The following is a 22478-nucleotide window of genomic DNA, read 5'->3' on the forward strand; positions in this document are numbered from 1 at the left end:
GCAGGCAGTTTAACTGTTCAGGACAAACAAGGGACTCATGAACAACTATCACTAAACAAAGAGAACAAAAACCAGCTGTGGATTATTCAGGTATCAACATAGTTTTAAGAATCAAATGTATGTAAACTTTTAAATGGGGTAAATTTTATAAATTTTATAAAATTTTCTTTTATGTGAAATACCTTATTTAGGTCAGTACTCAATTCTTTGCAGATTCTGCAAGGTGTATGTAAACTTGACCTCAAGTGTAGATATATTGCAATTGTGAATGAAAAAAAAAAACAAATATTTAAGAAAAATCATATAATAATAATAATAATAAAAACATTTTTTTTTATAGTACAATTGCAGTGTAATATTGCAGTTGCAGCATACTAATATGTATGTCTTCCTTAAATTCATTTTTAAACATTAAACTTTGAGCAGAATAGAAGTTGTGCTGTGCAGTGCATGCTCCAACATAATTTAATTAATGCTTTGTCAATCTTAGTAATGAAAATGAGGGAAAAATTATCCATTAATGTGTTAACAGATAACTGTATACTGTGTTAACTGCATACTTTTGTGGTTTGTCCTCTTCTATTGTTTATTGCTTTGTGTTTGTACAGGACACCATCTCTCACATGTCGAAGGCTTATGGTTTCCAGTATGAGCTGGTCCAGTACAAGTGGCCGCGCTGGCTTCACCAGCAGACAGAAAAGCAGCGCATCATCTGGGGTTATAAGATACTTTTCCTGGATGTGCTTTTCCCCCTGGCTGTGGACAAGATCATCTTTGTAGATGCTGATCAGGTAACCTTACACATGAGAAAAACAGTGGTTTTGTATGCAAGTAGAATATATTATGCAGCAATAAACATGCTCTCAATAGGTTTTTAATTTAATAAGTGGCAAAACTGGCCTAAATGGAATCTGTTCATATATGGTGATTGTGTCTTTTTAAGTGCATTCATGAACATTGTAAAGCGTCAAAGTTTTGAGAGAATGGGCTTTAATGGAAGGACAGAAATCCCTTAGATTTCATTTGAAGCTTGAGAGGTCCCTCAAGCAACATCTTAATTTTCTGAAATCTGACCACAAAATGATTCCAGAAGAAATATTAAAAATCATGGCAGTTATTTGTTTACAGTTTATCCATCATACTTAAATGGCAAATTGAGCTTGTTGCAATTTGGGATACAGACTCTGCACAGTGTGCTCAGTTGCATACTGCACGTTTTGGCAGATTTATAGTAGTAGAAATCCAACCTGTGAATCTGATTTAACAATGCATGTCTTACAGTTTGCCATTTTTTATTTAACAGCAGCCAAGAGAATTCACAGGCACTTCTCCAACAATTCACCCTGTTAGCGCATTAGCAAACAGTGATATTTCCTAATTGCAAAACATAACCCTGATTGTTTTATATTTAGATTGTCAGGGCAGATTTAAAGGAGCTGAGAGATCTGGATCTAGAGGGTGCTCCCTATGGGTACACACCATTCTGCGACAGCCGAAAAGAGATGGAAGGCTACCGTTTTTGGAAGACTGGCTACTGGGCCTCTCATCTTGGATACAGAAAATACCACATCAGGTTAGACCACAACAAATCACAAAAATGTACACTGAAACCACAGAATGTGATCCCAAATCCTAAAGGATTCTGTTGTTAAATGATATTGTGATATGTGTAAAATGTAAAGAGAAAGTTGAAATGAAAATTACCCCATGATTTACTCTCCCTCAAGACATTCTGGGTGTATATGTCTTTCTTTTTTCATACGAATACAATCAGAGTTACATTAAAATGCAGTAAATGGGTGTTTGTATTCAATAGTCTAATAGAACTTCAATAAAGTGTGACCATCCATCATAAAAAGGCCTTCTGAAGTGAACTGATGCATTTTTGTAAGAAAAATATCAATATTGAAAACTTAATAAACCATAATCTGTAGCTACTGGTAGTCTCAGCCTCAGACGTCATGCCCTAACGTGGCTAAACGTCTGATGCATTTGGTACACTTAACTGGAAACACTTCAGGAGTTTCAAAGTCATCATCTGATTAGTTGAATTTGATCGGATTTCCGTGACACTGAACGAAACGAGCTATGATTGGTTGTTTGACATGTCGGTCAAACGGCCTTATGGTTGGGCATTGGCCATTGAAAGCTGCCATGAATTCAAGACCTTCAGCCATCAGTCTGAAGGTCTGGATACGCGAGTCTAAGCTACTGCTAACTGTTGTATATGTGATCATGATAGTGTGGCGTTCCAGCAGATGATATAGGACATAGGCGTAAGTGTTGTACATCTAAAAACTCATCCATTCACTTCAAAAGGCTTTTATTAATCCCTCAAAGCTGTGTGGTGCATGTTTTTTTTTAGGATTGATGGACATTTATTGGACCTCTATTGTACTATCGAATTTTACCACCCATTCACTGCCATTATAAAGCTTGGAAGATCCAGGACATTTTTTTTATATAACTCAGACTGTATTTGTCTAAAAGAAGAAAGTCATGTATGCCTATACCTCAAAGATGTACAGTCAAGCCCAAAAGCATTCATACCCCTGGCAAATTCTGACTTAGTTACTTTTATTCAACCAGCAAGTTTTTGTTTTTTTATTAGAAATGACACAGACATCTCCCAGAAGATAAAAAGAGGATGCATTGTGGAAAAAAAAATTACTCCTCTTTTATTTACATTTGAACAAAAAGTGGCATGTCCAAAATTATTCATACCCTTTGCAAACTGTCACAGTCTATGGGAAAATCTAAAGTTGTATACCATTCCAAATAGTCCAAGCTGTTCTAAAGCATCCTAATTACCCTGATTCATTGGGAACAGCTATATCAGAAGCTCTCTGCTGGTGGTGTTGGTGGACAGTCATGGCTAAGAGAAAGGAGCTCACTGAGGACCTGTGGCTGCGCATTGTGGCTGCTCACAAGTCAGGAAAGGAAAATATTTTTTCCACAATGATGCCTTGTACATCGTCTCTTTATCCTTTGGGAGAAGCCTGTGTCATTTGTGTGTCAAAAAAACTTGCTGGTTGAATAAAAGTAACTTTAAGTCAAAATTTGCCAGGGGTATGAATGATTTCGGGCTTGACTGTATATACATAGATGCCTCATTAGGGACTGTTTCTATGGGCCTCTATACGTAAGCCATCTGCCATATTGTAATGGCCAACTTGACATCATTCACCAAAGTAATGACTATATTCGAATATGCCACAATCCTGCAAGCCGCTGGTCTGCGTGGAACATATAGTATGGTGAATGACATCAATTAGATCGTTCCAAGATGGTGGACACATTTACATGCTTGGAGTGGTCAAATGGGGCATCTATACATATCTATGCCTACAATAGCTTGAGGGTGAGTAAATCATGGGGTGAATTTCATTTTTGGGTGAACTATCCCTTTGATAAATGCAGCCTTTTTTTCCAGTGCATTATATGTGGTGGACTTAAAGAAATTCAGAAAGATTGCAGCTGGAGACCGGCTCAGAGGCCAGTACCAAGCTTTAAGCCAAGATCCCAACAGTCTGTCCAACCTGGACCAGGTTTGTGCTTGACATCTTATGTATTCACTATTAGAGAAGGACTTTTGTGTGATTTGAATGTTCTCTATGGGGTTTGATGCTTGCAGGACCTTCCCAACAACATGATCCATCAAGTAGCCATCAAGTCCTTACCTCAGGAGTGGCTGTGGTGTGAAACCTGGTGTGATGACAATTCCAAAACTACAGCCAAGACCATTGATCTGGTTAGTATGCATTTACACTACACTGTTTCAACACTACCAATATACAGCTTAGCAGGAACAGAAGACTCATTTGGAAGATGCCAGTAAATAGAATACACATCAAATACTGTCATGAACACATGAAGACAGTAAACTAGGAAACTTCAGCATTGAATGTAAAAGGATACCACAAGAGGGGACGGTTTACATAGTCATCTTAATTGTGAAGGTGTGTTCACACAGGGATAGTTAACTTTTTTAACAAAAAGTATTCTTGTAGCTTCATAACATTACGGTTGATGTCACATGGATTATTTTATCCATGTCCTCACTACCTTTTTGGGCCTTGAAAGTTGTAGTTGCATTGCTGTCTATGCAGGGTCAGAAAGCTCTCGGATTTCATCAAAAATCATTATTTGTGTTCTGAAGATGAACGAAGGTCTTACATTTTTGGAACAACATGAGGGTAGACAACAAGAGTAATTAATGACAGAATTTTCATTTTTGGGTGAACTATCCCTTTAACTAATGTTACCTAACATAATGAGACCTCCAGCATAACCCTACAAATTGTATTTGGCACTGATTATAATTTTAGCAATAATGATCAAAATACATTTCATTTCACAAAAGAGCGCCTTGAGAAGATGATATTTGAAGTGATATCAGGTTGAAATGCCTGTAGTCTGATGATAACCAGATTTCTTCATTCCCACTACGACTAACGCACACACACAGAGCGACAAAAATAGTAGTCTCATTTACACCCTCTTCCTCCCTGCCTGCTGCTCCTGGGAGGTGGAGAGGGAAACGTCTCATTAGAGATGGCAGTGAGGACAATGGGTGTGAGGGCTGCAGCTCACAGCACAGGCTGGACTCAGGTCTGACGCAGGTTTAGAAGAGTGCTGACCTCTGCATTCCATCCAGCACTCTCTCATCATTAATGTATACCAAGTTTAGTTGTGGAAGTCTTACTCCAGTGTCGTGTGGGTTTATTTTTACTCACACATACTACAGGAGAGCACTTGTCATTTTTTTATTCTTTTGCCAACTTGTGGTTGCAGTCACCCCATACTGTCATTGCTTTAACATTCCATAATACTAATTTTCTCTTTAATATGGTGCTGATTCGTTTAGCTGTTTAAAAGTGTCCAAGTGCTACCTACTGACAGGAGGTTAAATCCTTTTTAGTTCAATATACACTATCTGTCAAAAAGCTTTTGAACAGTAAGTTTGTAATGTTTTTTAAAGAAGTCTCTTCAGCTCACCAAGCCTGTTTATTTGATCTAAAGTACAGCGGAAACAGTATAATTCTGAAATATTTTTACTATTTAAAGTAACTGTTTTCTATTTGAATATTTTTTTAAATCTAATTTATTCCTGTGATTCCAAAGCTGAATTTTTAGCATCATGTTACAAAAGATTTCTATTTCAGATTAATGCTGTTCTTCTGAACTTTCTATTCTTCAAAGAATCCTGAAAAAAATCAGCTTTTTCCTACTGTTTTCAACAACAATAATAATAAGAGTAATAATTGTTTTTGAGCAGCAAATCAGAATATTAGAATTATTTCTGAAGGATTATGTGACGGGAGTAATGATGCTAAAAAAAATCAGCTTTGAAATCACAGGAATAGAAAATAGAAAACAGTTATTTTAAATAGTAAAAACATTTCAAAATTGTCTTGTTTTTGCTGTGCTTTGGATCAAATAAATTTGACTTCTTTAAAAAGCATTAACAATCTTGCTGTTCAAAAACTTTTGGCTGATTGAGTATATACATCAAAATGTTAATTTAGTCCTAAAATACAGTGCTATTCAAAAGTTTGTAAGATTCTTTTTTGTTTTAAAATGTTTTCACAGATTAGCTGACCCTAGAATATAGTACACAGTAACTACTAAAAGTGTGAAATACTATTACAATCTAAAACACTCTTTTCTATTTTAATTAGAAATCTGAAGTGTAGTTTGATGCATATAAAATACATTTCTTATCAATGTTGAAAACAGTTAATACTTTTTTTTTTTCCCTAAACGGTAAAAGTGCTGGTTCTCAACTGGTGTGACCAAACTAGGAACCTGTTTTTGTTTTGGTGTCTAATCTCAGATGTGATGTAACCTTTATGAACTTTTTTTTGTCAGTGCCAAAACAAAAGTGCTGTTATGTTATAAAAAGGTGTATTGTGACTCAGAAGTCATGAAAGTGTAGATATCAAGCTCTATAATAGATGAACAGCATTGGCAGTTTTCACTTTAAGCGCTTGAGAAATTAAATAAAGCCACTCCAAAGCACTGATGGAAAAGGTTGAAAGAAGTGTTTTGCCACTACAATTGACTGTTTTCTTTGTGTTGATTTATCGCAGTGCAATAACCCAAAAACCAAAGAGCCCAAGCTAAGTGCAGCGGTGAGGATTGTTCCAGAATGGTCCAAGTACGACAATGAGATAAAGCAGTTTCTCAACCAGCTGAAGAAGCAGAAAGAGAAAATTATTGAGGGTACACAATCATCATCATCACCATCACAGCACACAGGTAAGACTTAGTTATCACTAAAAAAAATACACTATTTTTTTCTAGTAAGCTTTATGTATAAAGCATCATCTGTTTTTAACAGGCACTCAACGTGATGAACTTTAGCACTTCAGTGCTCCTGTTTGCACCTATCTTCCTGTGAATCTTGAACTTAACCATACAGAGATGATTTCCACAACAGAGGAAATACACACTAGGAAACATTTTAAAGGACTTCATGACATTTTATGTATATGATTTTGAATGGAATGAAGGTTTAGTTTGAATCCTCTCTGACTTCAAGATGTAAACTGTATAATGACACAACTTTTATAAAACGATTGCAGTCTTATCTGATATTTTGGCCTGTTTATGAACTTACAATGGCACTGGTGTATATTTATAAGGGAAAACATGTCGATATTGTGTACATTCCTCCAGAAAAGACTATACATGTTTATACTGTTTCACAGTTCATTCCACATGGCCTTTTTTGTAACATAGTTTCAGTAAATATCCTGACATCATATTTTAACAGTCAGTGTTTGCAAATGAAAGGTATCTGTTATTGCAAATTTTTGCTTTAAAAAGGTCTCACTAATAAATTCACTTTTGAATTGACTTTTGTTGAAATACTGAACACTACCAAGCAGAACTATTATGAGGGAAAAAATTTAATTTCCATATTCATTGCTGTCAAAGTTTGTCAGCTGTGCAGATCCATTCTCTAAAACTGTCTCCGTATCCCAGTTATTAAGACTGATCCTTTACATTCCCTGTTTTATTTATATTACATCATTAAATCTGTACACATTCGTTTCTATGCCTTGATATTCAAAGATGTGGATTTTCTCAGGAATAAAGTGATATTTTTATTCTGAAAGGGGATACAAGTCATTTATTATGTATGGGTCAGTTACGTTGCTGTCTACACAGGGTCAGAAAGCTCTTGAATTTCATCAAAAATATAGCTGCAAGCAGCAATTAAGGGGCCAAGCACTAGGCAAGCAAGGCAGCAAGCATCAAAACGACAGAAGCAAAGTAATTGAGGCAATTTTAAGGTGAATTTAGCCAAAATGGGTGAAAAATCATAAAAACAACCACTAGTAATATGATTTAACGGGTTATCACTTTTGACCAATACATGGCGCTGTTATCAAATCAATGTGGTGTGGTCAGTGTAAGGTGACAATGACACACACAAAGTTTGGTGTCAATATGTCAAAGCTTTGCATAGATAAAGCCTCAGAGTAATTTCCGTATCATGGCTCAAATTTGTTGCATTGCTATACAAAAACGTTTTGGTCTTTCAACACAAAATCTATAACTTTGTGTCAGCACAGTCTGAAGATGATCTGACTCGATTTTGGTGAAAATTGGACAAACTGTCTAGGAGGAGTACGAAGTAGTTTTTCGACAAATCAAAATGGCGCAAAAGTGGTATCTACCGTATGTTCTCGGCATTAACCAAGGAATATTTTAAGTAGTTTAATTACAATATGCAAATGCAGTCATAAATTATTAGCCGTTTTGGAAATTTCATTATTAATGGTTAATGACTAGTTTAATACTTATGACCAATAGGTGGCGCAGTTACCAAATTGATGTAGCGTGGTCAGTGTGAGGTGACAATGGCAGAGATACAGTCCCAGACACGGTTTGCTGTCATTTTATCAAATGTGTTGATGCATTAAACAATAACTGTTTCGTACATTTACACGAAATCCATAACTTTTTGTCAGCATGGTTTGAAATTTGGTGAATATTGGACCAACGACCTAAGAGGAGTTTAAAAAATTGATTTTCATCATAAATCAAAATGGCGGACAGGAAGTTTGGCTGACGATGGCAAAATTGGTATCTATGTTCTCAGCATGACCCAAGTAATACATTGACACCAGTTTAAACAAAATAGTCCGATTTATTCAAATGTTTTAACATTTTTTGTAATTTCTTTATAACTTTTGGCAACAAGGTGGTGCTTTCCCAAACTTTTTGAGTACTACCAGAGCATGGTGCCAAAGACACATACCGAGTTTCACAACAATACACCAATGTGTTCGTAAAATATAGCATTTTTAAGACAAAATGCCAAATAGCCGACGGCCAAAATGGCTGAAATATAAAAATTGGGTATGGTTCGACTTGGCATGCTCCGCCGAGTCTAAAGAGACAAGTTTTTAATTTTTGGCAAAACCATTTAGAAAATATAGGCAAAAATATACATTTTTCATATCTCCTGACCACTAGGTGGCACTGTGCCAAAACTCTACAGGTAGCCTCAGGTCATGCCAAGTTTGGTCTCAATATGCCAAAATGTTGTGGAAATACAGCCTCACATCTATTTTTGCGTGCTTTTCGTCAAATTTGTTTGTGCATTATTCGAAAATGGTTTGACTAATCAACTTGAATTCCAAAATATTTTGCCAGCATGGTCTGAAGATGATCTGAGCCAAATAAATAAATCAGACAAACCATCTAGGACAAATTTGAAAAGGTAGGTTTTTCAAACTATTAAAAATAGCGAAAAAACTAAACCTTATGATTTTTAAATTTTGGTGTCCACTTGATTCAGCATGAGCCAAGGATTCAGAGGAAAAAACTCTATGGTCAAAAATTATTAGCAAAAACATGAGTGAAACTTTGGACAAGTGGTGGCACTAGAGTGTGTGAGTAGAGACTCCAAGCATACTATGGTTAATGTTGAGACTGTCCTCTATCTGTGTGCCAAATTTCATAACTTTCCCGCAAGCGGTTATATGGGCTGCCATGGACTCAATAGCGGAAGAAGAAACTGAAACAATAGAAGAACGCCAATGGATACAATACAACACAAATTAAGAAAAATATCTTAATTTGTGTTCTGAAGATGAACAAATGTCTTACGGGTTTGGAACAACATGAGGGTGAGTAATCATTGGTAGAATTTTCATTTTTGGATGAACTATCCCTTTAATTGGTTCAATCTAAATGCCTCTATGCTCCCCACTCATGAATGTTAAGTAAAAACAGTCCAAAATGTCCTGTTAATTTAAATAAGCATTCATATCTCTTTATTTTTCATTATTTACAGCATTGTTTGATTCATAGAAAAATAGTGTAGTTTTCTATGTACATATTATTCTCAGGAAGGAAAAGGTCGACGCTCACAGACATTGCTTGGCTTGTAATATCCCTGAAAGTATAGGAGCTGCTTCAAAGGGTGACAGTTAGCGAGCAGGATCACTTGATAGCGTGAGACGTGTGTTACAAGGCGCTTGTCATGTCAGAACCGTTCCTGTAGGCGGGTTCAGAAGGTGCCAGTTCCTATTGGCTGACTCCAGCACATATCCAGGCCCTAGGTCTCTTCAGCCGAGCCTTAGTTGTAATTGAATTTGAAATTAAAAGGTCCAGAACCGAAAGGATTGAATCCCTGGAAGTTGTCCCAGCCACCGTGGAAGTGGTGGTGGTGATGTCCTCCACCCTGCTGACTCTCTGGATCCATGGGGTCCTCGCCCTGGTCAAACTTACTCCTCATTTCTGGAGAAACAGAAGAACTGGACTAAGTTATCACAGAAACTTGACCTTAAAGGTCCACTGAAGTGTTTTGATTAAACAACTGAAACAGGAAGATAGGACGGGACATATTAAGCAGCCCCGCCCCCTTTTTTAATAGCTAGTACATTATTCAATTATTTCCGATCCCCTTTATAGTGCAGAAAATGCTAATTCTGTGAACAAGTGATCAATTTCAGCCGCAGCTTCTCATCATCTATTTATAGAGTGGGGCGGGACTGTTTGGATTCTAGAGAGCATTTGATTGGACAAAAAGTTTGATGAGAAGCTGAAGTGCAGGGTGTTCAAAATCGTTGATCCATACTTGCCGGAAGTAAGAGACTGTATGTTTCGAATGCTCATGTCTTCTAAATGCAAATTTTGTCATCGTTTTGGAGCACACCAGCTTATAGATAACCTTAAGGCTAACATACTCATACTAAAAGCTATAAAACTTCCATTTTGATTTCATGGGGACTTTAACCAGGTAAATGTGGCAGTAAAATATACCTGGGTCGGTGAGAACTTCTTTGGCTTGAGCGATGTCTATGAACTTCTTCTCTGCCTTTTTCTTTTCTTCTTCATCCTGGAAATTGTCTGGATGCCATTGCTGTGCCAGCTTTCTGTATGCTTTCAGGATCTCTTTCTTTTGGGCAGTTCTGCAACCACAGCAGTTTAATGAGAGTGTTTACTTACTTTAAAATGAATATTAGGCTTCTGCATTGATTAATAGATGGGAGAGAGTTGCTGTATGTATTATCTAACCTCTTTACGCCCAGGATCTTGTAGTAATCTCTCTTCTGGGACTGTTTGAGGAGCCGCTGTGCTCTTTCCAGACCCTCCTTGATCTCCCGGTCATTCTCACTGTGTTCCTTAGCACTCTCAAAGTCCTTAATGGCTGCAAAAAGAACAATTCTGTCACCACAACTAATCATTTTGAAAGCAATCTTGAGGAAAAACCATTAAAAGATCAATTTGCTTGATCTTTAAAACAGTACAGAACAAAAGTATTGCTGAACATTAAAATACACAAAACATAGAAATCTTCCATAGGATATTACATCTCAGGCTGCATCTTATTCTTAAGGGGATATTTAAAAAGCCCAGATTTTTTTTTAAATTGTACATCCTATGTATAAAACATGAAAAGATTTTTTAATTGTTCAACTTTTTTTCAAAAAAAAAAAAAAGGTGTGTCCTTACTACCACAAGTGTCACTACCAGTCGAAAGTTTTTAAACAGTAAGATTTTTAATGTTTTTAAAGAAGTTTCTTCTGTTCACCAAGCCTGCATTTATTTGATTCAAAGTACAGCAAAAACAGTAAAATATTGAAATATTTTTACTATTTAAAATAGCTGTTTTCTATTTGAATATACTTTAAAATGTAATTTATTCCTGTGATCAAAGCTAAATTTTCAGCATCATTACTCCAGTCTTCAGTGTCACATGATCTTTCAGAAATCCTTCTAATATGCTGATTTGCTGTTCAAGCAACATTTTTATTGTCATCATCAATACTTAATACTTTTATGTATCAAGGATGCTTTAAATTGATCAAAAGTGATGATAAAGACATTTATAATGTTACAAAAGTTTTCTGGACTTTTTATTCATCAAAAAAACCTGTAAAAATTCTACTTAGCAGTTTTCAACAATAATAATAATAATAATGTTTTTTTTTTTGCAGCAAATCAGAATATTAGAATGATTTCTGAAGGATCGTGTGACTGGAGTAATGATGCTAAAAAATTAGCTTTGAAATCATAGGAATAAATTACATTTTCAAATATATTCACAAAGAAAAATGTTAATTTAGCTAGGAAAAATATTTCAAAATGTTACTGTTTTTGCTGTACTTTGGACTAAATAAAAGCAGGCTTGGTGAGCAGAAGAGACTTCTTTAAAAAGCATTACAAATCTTACTGTTCAAAAACTTTTGACTAGTAGTGCATATCCAGAAGTACCTTCTTCATATTGGTCATCCTGGAGGTAGGCCTCTGCTCTGTCTTTTAAAGCATTCACATTCTGATGGTCTGCTTTCAGAACTTCACTGCACACCGAGATGGCCTTGGCAGTTTGTTGGTCCTGAGGAATAAGACCAAAACATATTCAATCAGGTCAGTTAAGCACAGATGCAGTGTATGCTTTGGTAGATGGCGACACCTTGTGGTCATGGAGCTTAGTCTCACCTTTGACAAACAGTGGCACATACGTTCTTTGGCATTGAGTATGAACTGAGGAACATTTGGTTCAGTCTTCATAACAGACTCATATTTACTAACTGCATCACTGTACCTGTGGATTTAGTAAAACAATAATTTAGTTTTGTTAGACTGTTTATGAATGTACATTCACTTTCATGTTTCACATTTTTTATGAAATACTTTTTATTCAATCAGGAGGAATTCAATTATTGAAAAGTGGCAGTTAAGAATATTCTATTTCAATTAAATGCTGTTATTTTAAGCTGCATTTTCCATTTATCAAAATAAAAATGTATCACAGTTTTCACAAAAATATTAAGCAGCACAATTGTTTTTAACATTTATAAAAACAGGAACTGTTTTTTAAGCACAAAATCAGCATATTAGATTGATTTCTGAAAGATCATGTGATACTCAAGACCAATGGCTGCTGAAAAAGCTTTCCTATCACAGAAATAAATTACATTTTAAAATACAGTTGAGGTCAAAAGTTTACATACACCTTGAAGAATCTGCGAAATGTTAATTATTTTACCAAAATAGGAGAAATCATACAAAATGCATGTTAATTTTTATATTGTACTGACCCGAATAAGATATCTCACATAAAAGATGTTTACATATGGTCCACAATAGAAAATAATAGTTGAATTTATAAAAATGACCCCGTTCAAACACAAATTCTTTAGTTTTTCAGCAGAGCTGAGGGGTGAAAATTTCTTACATTTGAAGATCAGGGTAAATTTAACTTATTTTGTCTTTTGGGAAACATGTAAGTATCTTCTGTAGCCTCTGAAGGGCAGTACTAAACGAAAAAAATATAATATTTAGGCAAAATAAGAAAAATGTACACATCTTTATTCTGTTCAAAAGTTTTCACCCCCTGGCTTTTATTGCATTGTGTTTCCTTCTGGAGCATTAGTGACATTTGAACCTTCTGTAATAGCTGCATATGAGTCCCTCAGTTGTCCTCAGTGTGAAAAGATGGACCTCAAAATCACACAGTCATTGTTAGAAAGGGTTCAAATACACAAAACTGCAGACAAACCAAAGAATTTGTGGGACCTAAAGGATTTTTCTGAAGGACAGCGGGCAGTTTAACTGTTCAGGACAAACACTCATGAACAACTATCACTAAACAATAAAAACTCGGCTGTGGATCGGCGTATGTAAATTTTTGATTCAACTATTATTTTTTCTTGTGGACTATATGTAAATGTCTTTTATGTGAAATATCTTATTTAGGTCAGTACAAAATAAAAAATAAAATGCATTTTGTATGATCCCTCTTATTTTGACAAAATAATTAACATTTTGCAGATTCTGCAAGGTGTATATAATAATATTTTAGGACATACTTCTGCTGCTGGATCAGTTCCTCAGCAGCTTGTATCTGTTTGTTGAGCTTCTTAACTTGTTTGTAGTGGCTGAAGCATTGCTTATGATCCGGGTCCAGTTTCAGACACTCCCTCACCTCGCTGCACAAAAAAAAAAAAAAATACATTAAGTATGGATTCAGCTTCTAACATTTATTAGAAATTCAAGACCACAATGAAACCACAATGAAAACTAGATGCCACTCACTTTAGGCATGCAGCATAGTGTGGGACGTGTACACTTATCTTTGCATACTTCATATACTATTATTAAAATGTAGTAGGCAGGATAAAGTTAAGACTAAATGCATTAATAACTACATGTTGTCTTACTTGAGGGACATCTCATGGTCTCCGAGGTTGTAATAGATGGTGCTAAGCTTGTAGAAAGCCTGAGTGTTGTCACTTTTTAGTTTTGAAGCAGCCTTGAGGTCACTGATGGCTTTGCCCATTTCACCCAACTGAATGAAACACTCTGCCCGCATCTCTCTGGAGTCCGCATCCCAAACACATGTCTGAAAAGATGACAAGCAAATAAAAAATCTTGATGAATTGTATTTTAAATAATACCTCGCCGCTGGAAACTAACATGATATTTGTTCTGCTTACAGTTCCTACAAAGCAAACTAACATGACATTACTGAACAAAGAGTGCTCTTATTGAGCACAAGTAATCCCTTTCTGCACAAGGATAAAACCAGGTTGAGTCACCTACAGTAAACAGGAACCTCTAAAGTCAATTCAAACTTTTGAAAAACTAATGGGAGGTACATAACGCTATTTTAGTATTTAGTTATTTTAGTGATAGACTATAGTTTTGTCCATGTTTTGAATTAGATTCTGTTTTAATATTAAGTAATTAAGTTTTTCTCATAGTTTCAATTTAAGGTTTAGTTAACACTATTAACCCTATTCCAGGTTAACTCACATCAATGATAATGTCGAGGTGCGATGCGGCTGAGCCGTAGTCTCGGCGGTTGAAATCGCTCTGTGCCTGGGCCACCAGTCTTTGAATTTCATCAGATTTCTTCAGCTGGCTCTGTGCCTCCTGCTCTTCCCTGCTGCTTGGGTTTGATTTGAGCTGGAAGACAAAAAACTGTGTCATCCTTAAGACAATTAACAGATAGCAAGTGTCAATCCAGCAGAGCAGTTCAAGTGTGCAGGCTAAATGAAGCCTTTGAGACATTAAGACTGGACATATACCCCACTGACTGACCCAACTAAGAACACTCTGGAGAAGGATGAAAACACCTCAGGGGGACTTAACTAAATATTGTTTCCTCATAGGTAATACAATTGAAATATTAATGGGATATAGAATGTACTGTAATTTTCTTCAGAAGATGAACAAAGAATCATCTCAGAACTTATGTGGGCATGATAACTAGGTGTGAACTGATTAGAAAAATACAACCAATTTTAACCAATACTAACCTTTTCTGCAATATTTTTTAAGAACCACTTTTACTGCAGTTTTTAATATTAAACCAGATGCTACAGAAAAAAGGACTACACCTTAAAATTACAGCAACAATTCACATTCAGGTGTTAGTATACAGGTTAAAGGTGGCAGATTATGATCAACTAGTGTGTCTAATTGGCTGATGACTTTTTTTGAGCAATGTTGCTTGGGCACTTTTACATTAAGAATGGGTAACAAATGTCTATCTGGATCATTTAGGTCATGGGCTCTTTGTCTCACCTTTCTCAAAAAGTTGCTCTGTGTATCATCAGCCTAATGCTAACCAAATGTCACGCACCACTTTTTTGAAATCACTTTCCGCTTCATCCAGTTTGCCGTGTTTCAGCAGTAGGTTTCCTCTCTGAAGCCTCGCCTGTGGATTAAGAAGAAGCTGGTTAATTTCTGCTTTATGGGTTTTGGTAAATCATATAAAACAATTGCACATATTTTACAGTGTGACATGGTTCTGAGAACTCACCGATGTAAAGTCAGGTTTAAGTTCAATGACTTTGCTTAGGTCTGGTAATGCAGATTTTGACTTTCCCATGGCAAGGTACACAGTTGCTCTCCTATAGTACGCCATGTAATTTTTGGGGTCACCATCTGATAATTAAAAAGAAATTGTTGTGTGTGTGCGTATATATTTATAAAAATATCATATATTATTTATACATCCAGTGGTGGGCAAAATGATAAGAACACTAGTATTTTCACCAGCTAAAAATGGTTTTAAGTCAGTTATTTCTACCTTTTGTAGTGTGTCAGTAGGAAATAGTAGTTTACATGTCCAAACATTCATTTTGCCATTAATTGCAATAATCTAGTAAGATTTTTGTTTGCACAAGGAGTCTGACAACAATCACCCAGTCTGTCTGAAATGACATAAAGAAGCAGAACAAACTGAGACAGACTAAATCCAGAATGGCAACGTCTCCAAGAAGCTTCAAGAGACCTATCTGCAAAGCTACCTGAAAAACTGTACACTTAGGTCAAAAGCGGCTTAACGCAAAGGATGGTCACACCAAATGTTGATTTTATTAAAGAAAGTTTATTTATGACATTATTTTTGACGGCATCCTCATTTGACAGAATTTTTACGCAAGTGCCTAAAACTTTTAACAGTACTGTAGCTTTGCAGGAAGGTTTCTTGAAGCATCTTGGAAACGTTGACACAGTTCTTCTGGATTTAGTCTGTCTCAGTTTGATCTGTTTCTTCATGTCATTCCAGACAAACTGGATGCTGATGAGATTAGATCTCTGTGTGAAGCACTGGCTGTGGTCAGACTTGTTGTGCAATCAAAAATCTTACTGGATTATTACAATTAATGGCAAAATGAATTGGAAATGTAAACTACAATTTCCTACTGACACACTACAGCAAAATATATAAATAACTGACTTAAATTCATTTCTAGCTGGTGAAAATACTAGTGTTCTAATAATTGTGGCCACCACTGTATATTATTTATTTTATAAGACACACTGCTTACATAAAAACTACATTCTGTAGAAAATAACACCAGCATACACAAGATTTTATTTAAGTTCTCATGTAAAAATATCCAGTACTCACCAACAGCAGCGTGGAAGTGAGAGAGAGCATCTGCCAGCTGTCCTGCGGCCAGAAGCTTCTTTCCCATTTCCAGATGATTCTCAACACCACCATCCTTCCCACCATTAACTCCTGTAATACATGCAAAAAGAAATTAAGTCTAAGATGAACCACATAGTACAATAAGGTTTACATGCAATACCTGCATCATGTTTTCAGTAGTGTACAGTAGAGTGCACTAGAGTAGTGCACATTAGTGCAGAGTACAGCAAGTAAGGCAATGGCATTTGTGACCCTGGACCACAAAATCAGTCTTAAGTAGCACGGGTATATTTGTAGCAATAGCCCAAAATACATTGTATAGGTCAAAATTATCGATTTTTTTATGCCAAAAATCAATAGGATATTAATTAAAGATCATGTTTCATGAAGATTTTTTGTAAATTTCCTACCGTAAATATATCACAACGTAATTGTTGATTAGTAATATGCATTGCTAAGAACTTCATTAGGACAACTTTAAAGGCGATTTTCTCAATATTCCAGATTTTCAAATAGCTGTATCTCGGCCAAATATTGCCCTATCCTAACAAATCATACAGCAATGGAAATTTTATTCAACTTTCCATTGACGTCTACATCTCAACTTCAAAAACCCTTATGACTGGTTTTGTGGTCCTTGGTCACATATGCCTCAAACTTTCATTATTAAGAACGTGTCTACTAAAGTGTACACTAGATTAGCAAACATTTTAGTGAAGTGAAATGGTGACAGCTTGTGACAACATAAACTGTTGCCGTGGAATCACAGTATTCCTAGAGCAGTTAAAAAGACAAAAAATATTATAGACAACAATAACTAAAAGACTCCGTCATTAAGGTTTAAGCATGTTTGACAGGGAATTGGATCCTCAGTACCGTGTTTCTGGACTAATATAACACTTCTCCATATGTACTTCACGAGATAAACAGCTGGGGTGTTTCATCTCTCACTGACTTTGCTTTAAGGTCATTTATGAAAACAACAAAGTCACGACTTCTAAATAACTGTTATGAAGATTAACATATAAGTTAGTTCCCCAAAACACCTGGTTAAAAGAACATCATTTCTTAAGCACTAGCACTGACCACTCACCTTCGTATCGAAGATCGATCAAAACTAGAAAAAAAGGAACGTAGCTTAGTAATTTGTGCGCCACCGGGTTTAGGGCAACCATGTTTACCTTTTCTTTCTCCGTCAAATTACTGATTTAATGTATAAAGTTCCTGTATAGACTCGCTGGACACTCGCATAGCTGTCAGGCCAGCGGACATCATGCCCACTGGTCGTGGGTGACTCTGATTGGCTGATAGTTCTCTAAAACCCGCCCATCGCTCTCTGTTAAACTGAGGCTAGCCACGGCATCATTATTTTGGATCTGTTTGCGCCTGCGCGACACTGAGCTTGCACATTGGTGGAAGGGAGAATTAAGACGTGTGTGACTACAATAGGAAATTACAATTTATTATTTAAAACTGTATTTTAAGACCTTTTCAGAAGATATTATTTACCGCCTGTAAGTGAATACATTTAGGCACGTCTTCTCAGCATGAGATAAACTGTGGAAGAAAAGGCATAATTATAGGATAGTGTGATGTCTAAACTTATGGTGTTAAATTAATTTCTGTTCAACATATTTTCTCTCGTATAGCCAGTTTTACCAGTGCCAAGCCCGAGGAACTTTACAACTCAGATATTCACATGTTGAACATGTCATGTAAACAACATGACATATTTTGTCTGGACTCTCATTGTCCAAAATAATGCGAGACTTAAAGAATTACACACATAGGCCTACATGAATATTATTTAAATAATACATAATAAAAATAGTAATAAAAAATAATTTAAAAATCTGGAAGAATTTTCGTTGTTTTTCTTAAAGAGAAAACAAATACAAAGAGACAATACTATGTATGCAAAAAGAAGACTGCACTGCAGTTATAAAATGCATAATTTATCTTTGAAACTAAATGTAATGATGATGTTTTCCATTACTTGACCGAATAACCACTTTCCCTTTTAAGTGACGTGATTCAAGCTATAAAAGGATGATAACCGTGAAGGCTTTACAGACACCATCATCTAGTGATTACCAACATCCCCATCAGTCCTGCAAGAGGATCCAGAGTCTAATTCCAAGTAAGATTGCCATTTTATAAATACATTATAAAATTCCACTGTTTGAAATTCCACTATCTGAAATTATTGGCATTGTTTATGGTCTTTTTACAGAGTTTATCAAAATATATTGTTAAAATATTTTACCATCTTTATGGAGCTTATCTCAAAAGCATCTCTAGTATAATTATTTAGAATCTTGTATGTATAATTATGTAGAGTCTATAGATAGCTAAAGATACAGCTGTGGTTGAAAGTTTACATACACTTTGCAGAATCTCCAAACTGTTAATTATTTTACCAAAATAAGAGGGATCATACAAAATGAATGTTATTTTACTGAGTACTGACTCACATAAATTACATTTTCATATAGTCCACAAGAGAAAATAATAGTTGAATTTATAAAAATGACCCTGTTCAAAAGTTTACATACACTTGATTGTTGATACTGGGTTTTTACCTGAATTTTTGTCTGTTTAGTGATAGTTGTTCATGAGTCCATTGTTTGTCCAGTTGAACTTCTAGCTGTTTTTCAGGAAAAAAAAAACTTAAGGTCCCACAAAATCTTTGTTTTTTCTGCATTTTTGTGATGATTATGAGATCCATATTTTCACACTGAAGACAACTGAGGGACTCAGATGCAACTATTACAGAAGATTCAAACGCTCACTGATGCTTCAGAAGGAAACAAAGTATTAAGATCCGGGGGGGGGGGGGGATGTAGGGGCGGGGGTTTAACTTATTTTGTCTTGTGGTAAACATGTAAGTATCTTCTGTAGCCTCTAAAAGGCTAAATGAAGTGCTAAATGAAAAAAAAATATTATATTTAAGCAAAATAAGAAATATCTTCATTCTGTTCAAAAGTTTTCACCCCCGGATCTTAACCCTTGTGCAACCTTATGGACATTTTTGTTCATTTCAGTTTTGTTTTTTGTTATAAGTGTGCCTGTGTTAATGCCAACTGCATAAATTGTGGCTCAGGTGTTTATTTTTATTGAAATTTTAATATTTAACCCTCATTTCAAAAAATCAATTTTACCCTCCGTACAAAAAATACTCACACTCAGGACCACTTAGGACCCATTAAAACTGCAATTTTTCAAATTTGGCATAAATACATTTAAAAAATCTAACACTACATAACAAATACATACATATCTAATAAGCAAAGAAAAAAATTCTGCTTAGCATTTAGTATATAGATATTAACTACTATTTTTCATTTTTTCATAAAAAAAACACCTGTGGCATTATGTAAACAAACCAGTATTTAAAGGGTCAATGAATTAAAATTAATGAATGTTTGGTATCTATGTATAGAACAGATGCTGACTAAAAAATCGACATCAGTGAAAGTGGAAAAAATATTAATAAATCATATTTTTTGACAGCTTTTAGACATGGCCTTTTTTGTCCATTTTGCACCTATGTGTAACTTTCTTTCTTTTTGTACACACAGGGGTTAATACATAGTTTTTCCTTCTGGAGCATCAGTGAGCGTTTGAACCTTCTGTAATAGTTGCATATGAGTCCCTCAGTTGTCCTCAGTGTGAAAAGATGGATCTCAAAATCATACAGTCATTGTTAGAAAGGGTTGAATACAGAAAAAAACCTGAAAAACCAAAGAGTTTGTGGGAAATGAAGGATTTTTCTGAAGAACGGCAGGCAGTTTAACTGTTCAGGACAAACAAGGGACTCATAAACAACTATCACTAAACAAAAAAAACACAAACCGCTGTGGATCATTCAGGTAGCAGCACAGTATTAAGAATCAAATGTATGTAAACTTTTGAACAGGGTCATTTTTATAAACTCAAAATGTCTTTTATGTGAAATATCTTATTCAGGTCAGTGCTAAATAAAAAATAACATGCATTTTGTATACTACTATGTCGTCCTCAGACGAGCCTTCCATCGTTGCCTCCAGTCGTCCCGATTCTCCATGCATCTGGCCAGTTCGTTGGTGCTCTGGGCTCCTGAATCCCTCTTGAGTATGTCCACGTATGTTAGCGTGGGACGTCCTCTTGACCGGTGGCCATGTGTTGGTTCCCATAGCACCAGCTTGCTAGCTGGCAACTCTCGATGTCTTAGGCAATGTCCTGCAAGTCTCATTCTCCTCACAGCAATCTTGTTGCTCACCCTTGGTACTCCCTCATACAGTGATTTGTTGGTTACATGTGCACTCTTGCTGATGTTAAGCACTACACGCAGCATCCTGGTGTAGCACCCGTCCAGGGACTTCTCTAGGGTTGGATTGAGGGTCCAGCATTCACTGCCATAGAGGAGAACGGACTCTACCGTCGCATAGAAGAAGCAGAGTTTGATTTGGCGGGAGAGATTGGAGTTCCATACACTGTTCATGCCGTTCAGGGCCCTCCATGCAAGTGCCTTCCTCACTTTTAGATCTTGCTCAGTTGAGTTGACCCATGCGCCCAGGTATTTGAAGTCCTCAACTTCTTTCAGCACAATGTCTCCTGCTGTTATCAGAGGTTGATGTTCTGGTGGAACATTGTAGATCATGACCTCAGTTTTCTTTGCATTTACCCTAAGGCCAACCTTTCTGCACTCTAGCTCTACCCTGTGTAGTAGTTCTTGTGCTTGTTTCATATTGTCGGAGAGCAGACTGATGTCATCCGCATAGTCAAGGTCTGTCAGGACTACTGCCAGGTGTCGACTTGACTTCCTTGGTGTCAGCGTGAAGCCAAGTTCCTGCTCTCGCCCACTGATTGCCTTCTTGAGCGCATAATCAAGGACTATTATGAAAAGGAAGGGGGCTAGTGTATCCCCTTGCATAACTCCAGCCAGGATGTCAAACTCCTCGCTGTTGCCATCTGGGGTCACCACCCTGGCCCTTGTTCCTGAGTACATGGACTCTATTGCCCGGAGTAGGTTCGGAGGAATTCTATATGCCTTCAGAATCTTCACCATCGTGCCTCTGTAAATCGAGTCAAATGCCTTTTTGAAGTCTATGAAACATAGGACTGCTGTCAGGTTGTCCCTCCTCACCTCCTCTATCAATCTCCTGAGTGCTAAAATCTGGGCTGTAGCAGTTCGCCCTTCTCGAAAGCCGTTCTGATTTGCTCTCAAATGAGGGTCGATTGCTTGCCGGACCCTGTTTAGAATCATGCGGTTGTAGATTTTTGCAGTGATACAGGTCAGGCTGATGCCTCGGTAATTGTCCGGCTTTGAGAGGTCTCCGGATTTAGGCACTGGCACGATGTTTGATAGAGACCACATATCAGGCAGCCGATTGTGCAGCAGAGCAAGGTTGCAGAACTCTAAAATGATGTCATCAAGATCACAGTTCTTCAGCACCTCTGGGGGTATGCCATCCGGACCAGCGCTTTTTCCCACTCTTACTGTGGCTATTGCCCTGGCGAGCTCTCCGAGTGTGAAGGGACCATCGTTGATGTTCAGGTTTGGGAGGTCTGATATTATTTCTTCTTCCTCAGCTGCGTCTGCTGTTTCTCCCAGCAGCCTTTTGAAGTGGCTTAACCAGGTCGTCACCCTCTCCTCCGGGCTGTGTCCCTCCACCTGTCCCTCCTTGGTCCTCTTCCGCCCCGTCATTTCATTGATGACCCTCCAGGCCTCCCCATACTGCTGTTCCCCTTGCGCCGCCTGCACCCTCCGCACTCTTTCCATCAGTTCTTCCCCTTTGATGGTATCATAGGTTCTAAAAAGAAACTGTTTGGCTTCGTTCAGCTCGTTACGCTCGTTGTATGATCCCTCTTATTTTGGTAAAATAATATTTTACATCTCAACTGAATTTATAGTAAACTAGTACTGATAGTACTACTGAATTTAACTACTTTCTAAAGTGGCGTTTTGATAGTTTATTTAGACTATCATCATCAGCTGATGTGCAGCATCTTCAGTGGTTTAAGTGGATCTACAGTCTGATTCCAGGTAAGATCACATCAAGTTCATGTGTGAATTATCACTAGA

At 36.6% G+C, this 22478-nt stretch overlaps 2 protein-coding genes across 3 annotated transcripts in view; one reads left to right on the top strand and one right to left on the bottom strand.

The window, feature by feature from the left end:
* Positions 1-9122, top strand: part of uggt2 (UDP-glucose glycoprotein glucosyltransferase 2) — a 48897-nt gene extending 39775 nt beyond the window's left edge. For both annotated transcript variants that reach the window (XM_073845213.1, XM_073845214.1), the window contains 6 exons: positions 609-791; positions 1413-1573; positions 3434-3548; positions 3635-3751; positions 6093-6261; positions 6344-9122. In XM_073845213.1, coding sequence (XP_073701314.1) covers positions 609-791; positions 1413-1573; positions 3434-3548; positions 3635-3751; positions 6093-6261; positions 6344-6366 — 768 coding nt within the window. In that variant the 3' untranslated portion in view covers positions 6367-9122. The remainder of the gene's footprint in view (positions 1-608; positions 792-1412; positions 1574-3433; positions 3549-3634; positions 3752-6092; positions 6262-6343) is intronic.
* A 144-nt stretch (positions 9123-9266) lies between these two features.
* Positions 9267-17693, bottom strand: dnajc3a (DnaJ (Hsp40) homolog, subfamily C, member 3a). The gene is made up of 12 exons (XM_073845216.1): positions 17505-17693; positions 16391-16501; positions 15296-15420; positions 15116-15190; positions 14284-14436; positions 13689-13870; positions 13338-13457; positions 11965-12070; positions 11740-11860; positions 10540-10672; positions 10285-10433; positions 9267-9759 (listed from the first exon to the last, which is right to left on the bottom strand). The coding sequence occupies exons 1-12, from the start codon at positions 17584-17586 to the stop codon at positions 9599-9601; spliced, it is 1518 nt and encodes a 505-aa protein (XP_073701317.1). The 5' UTR covers positions 17587-17693; the 3' UTR covers positions 9267-9598.
* Positions 17694-22478: the final 4785 nt, after the last annotated feature.

The sequence above is a fragment of the Garra rufa genome, chromosome 8, assembly GCF_049309525.1.
Source record: "Garra rufa chromosome 8, GarRuf1.0, whole genome shotgun sequence".
NCBI classification, from domain to species: Eukaryota; Metazoa; Chordata; class Actinopteri; order Cypriniformes; family Cyprinidae; genus Garra; species Garra rufa.

Coding starts and splice junctions, on each gene's coding strand:
- dnajc3a (XM_073845216.1), bottom strand. CDS start 17,586: ATGGTTGCCCTAAACCCGGTGGCGCACAAATTACTAAGCTACGTTCCT. Junction 13,871..14,283: donor ACCTCGACATTATCATTGAT/GTGAGTTAACCT, acceptor TCATCTTTTCAG/ACATGTGTTTGGGATGCGGA. Junction 10,673..11,739: donor GGATGACCAATATGAAGAAG/GTACTTCTGGAT, acceptor TTCTTTTTGCAG/CCATTAAGGACTTTGAGAGT.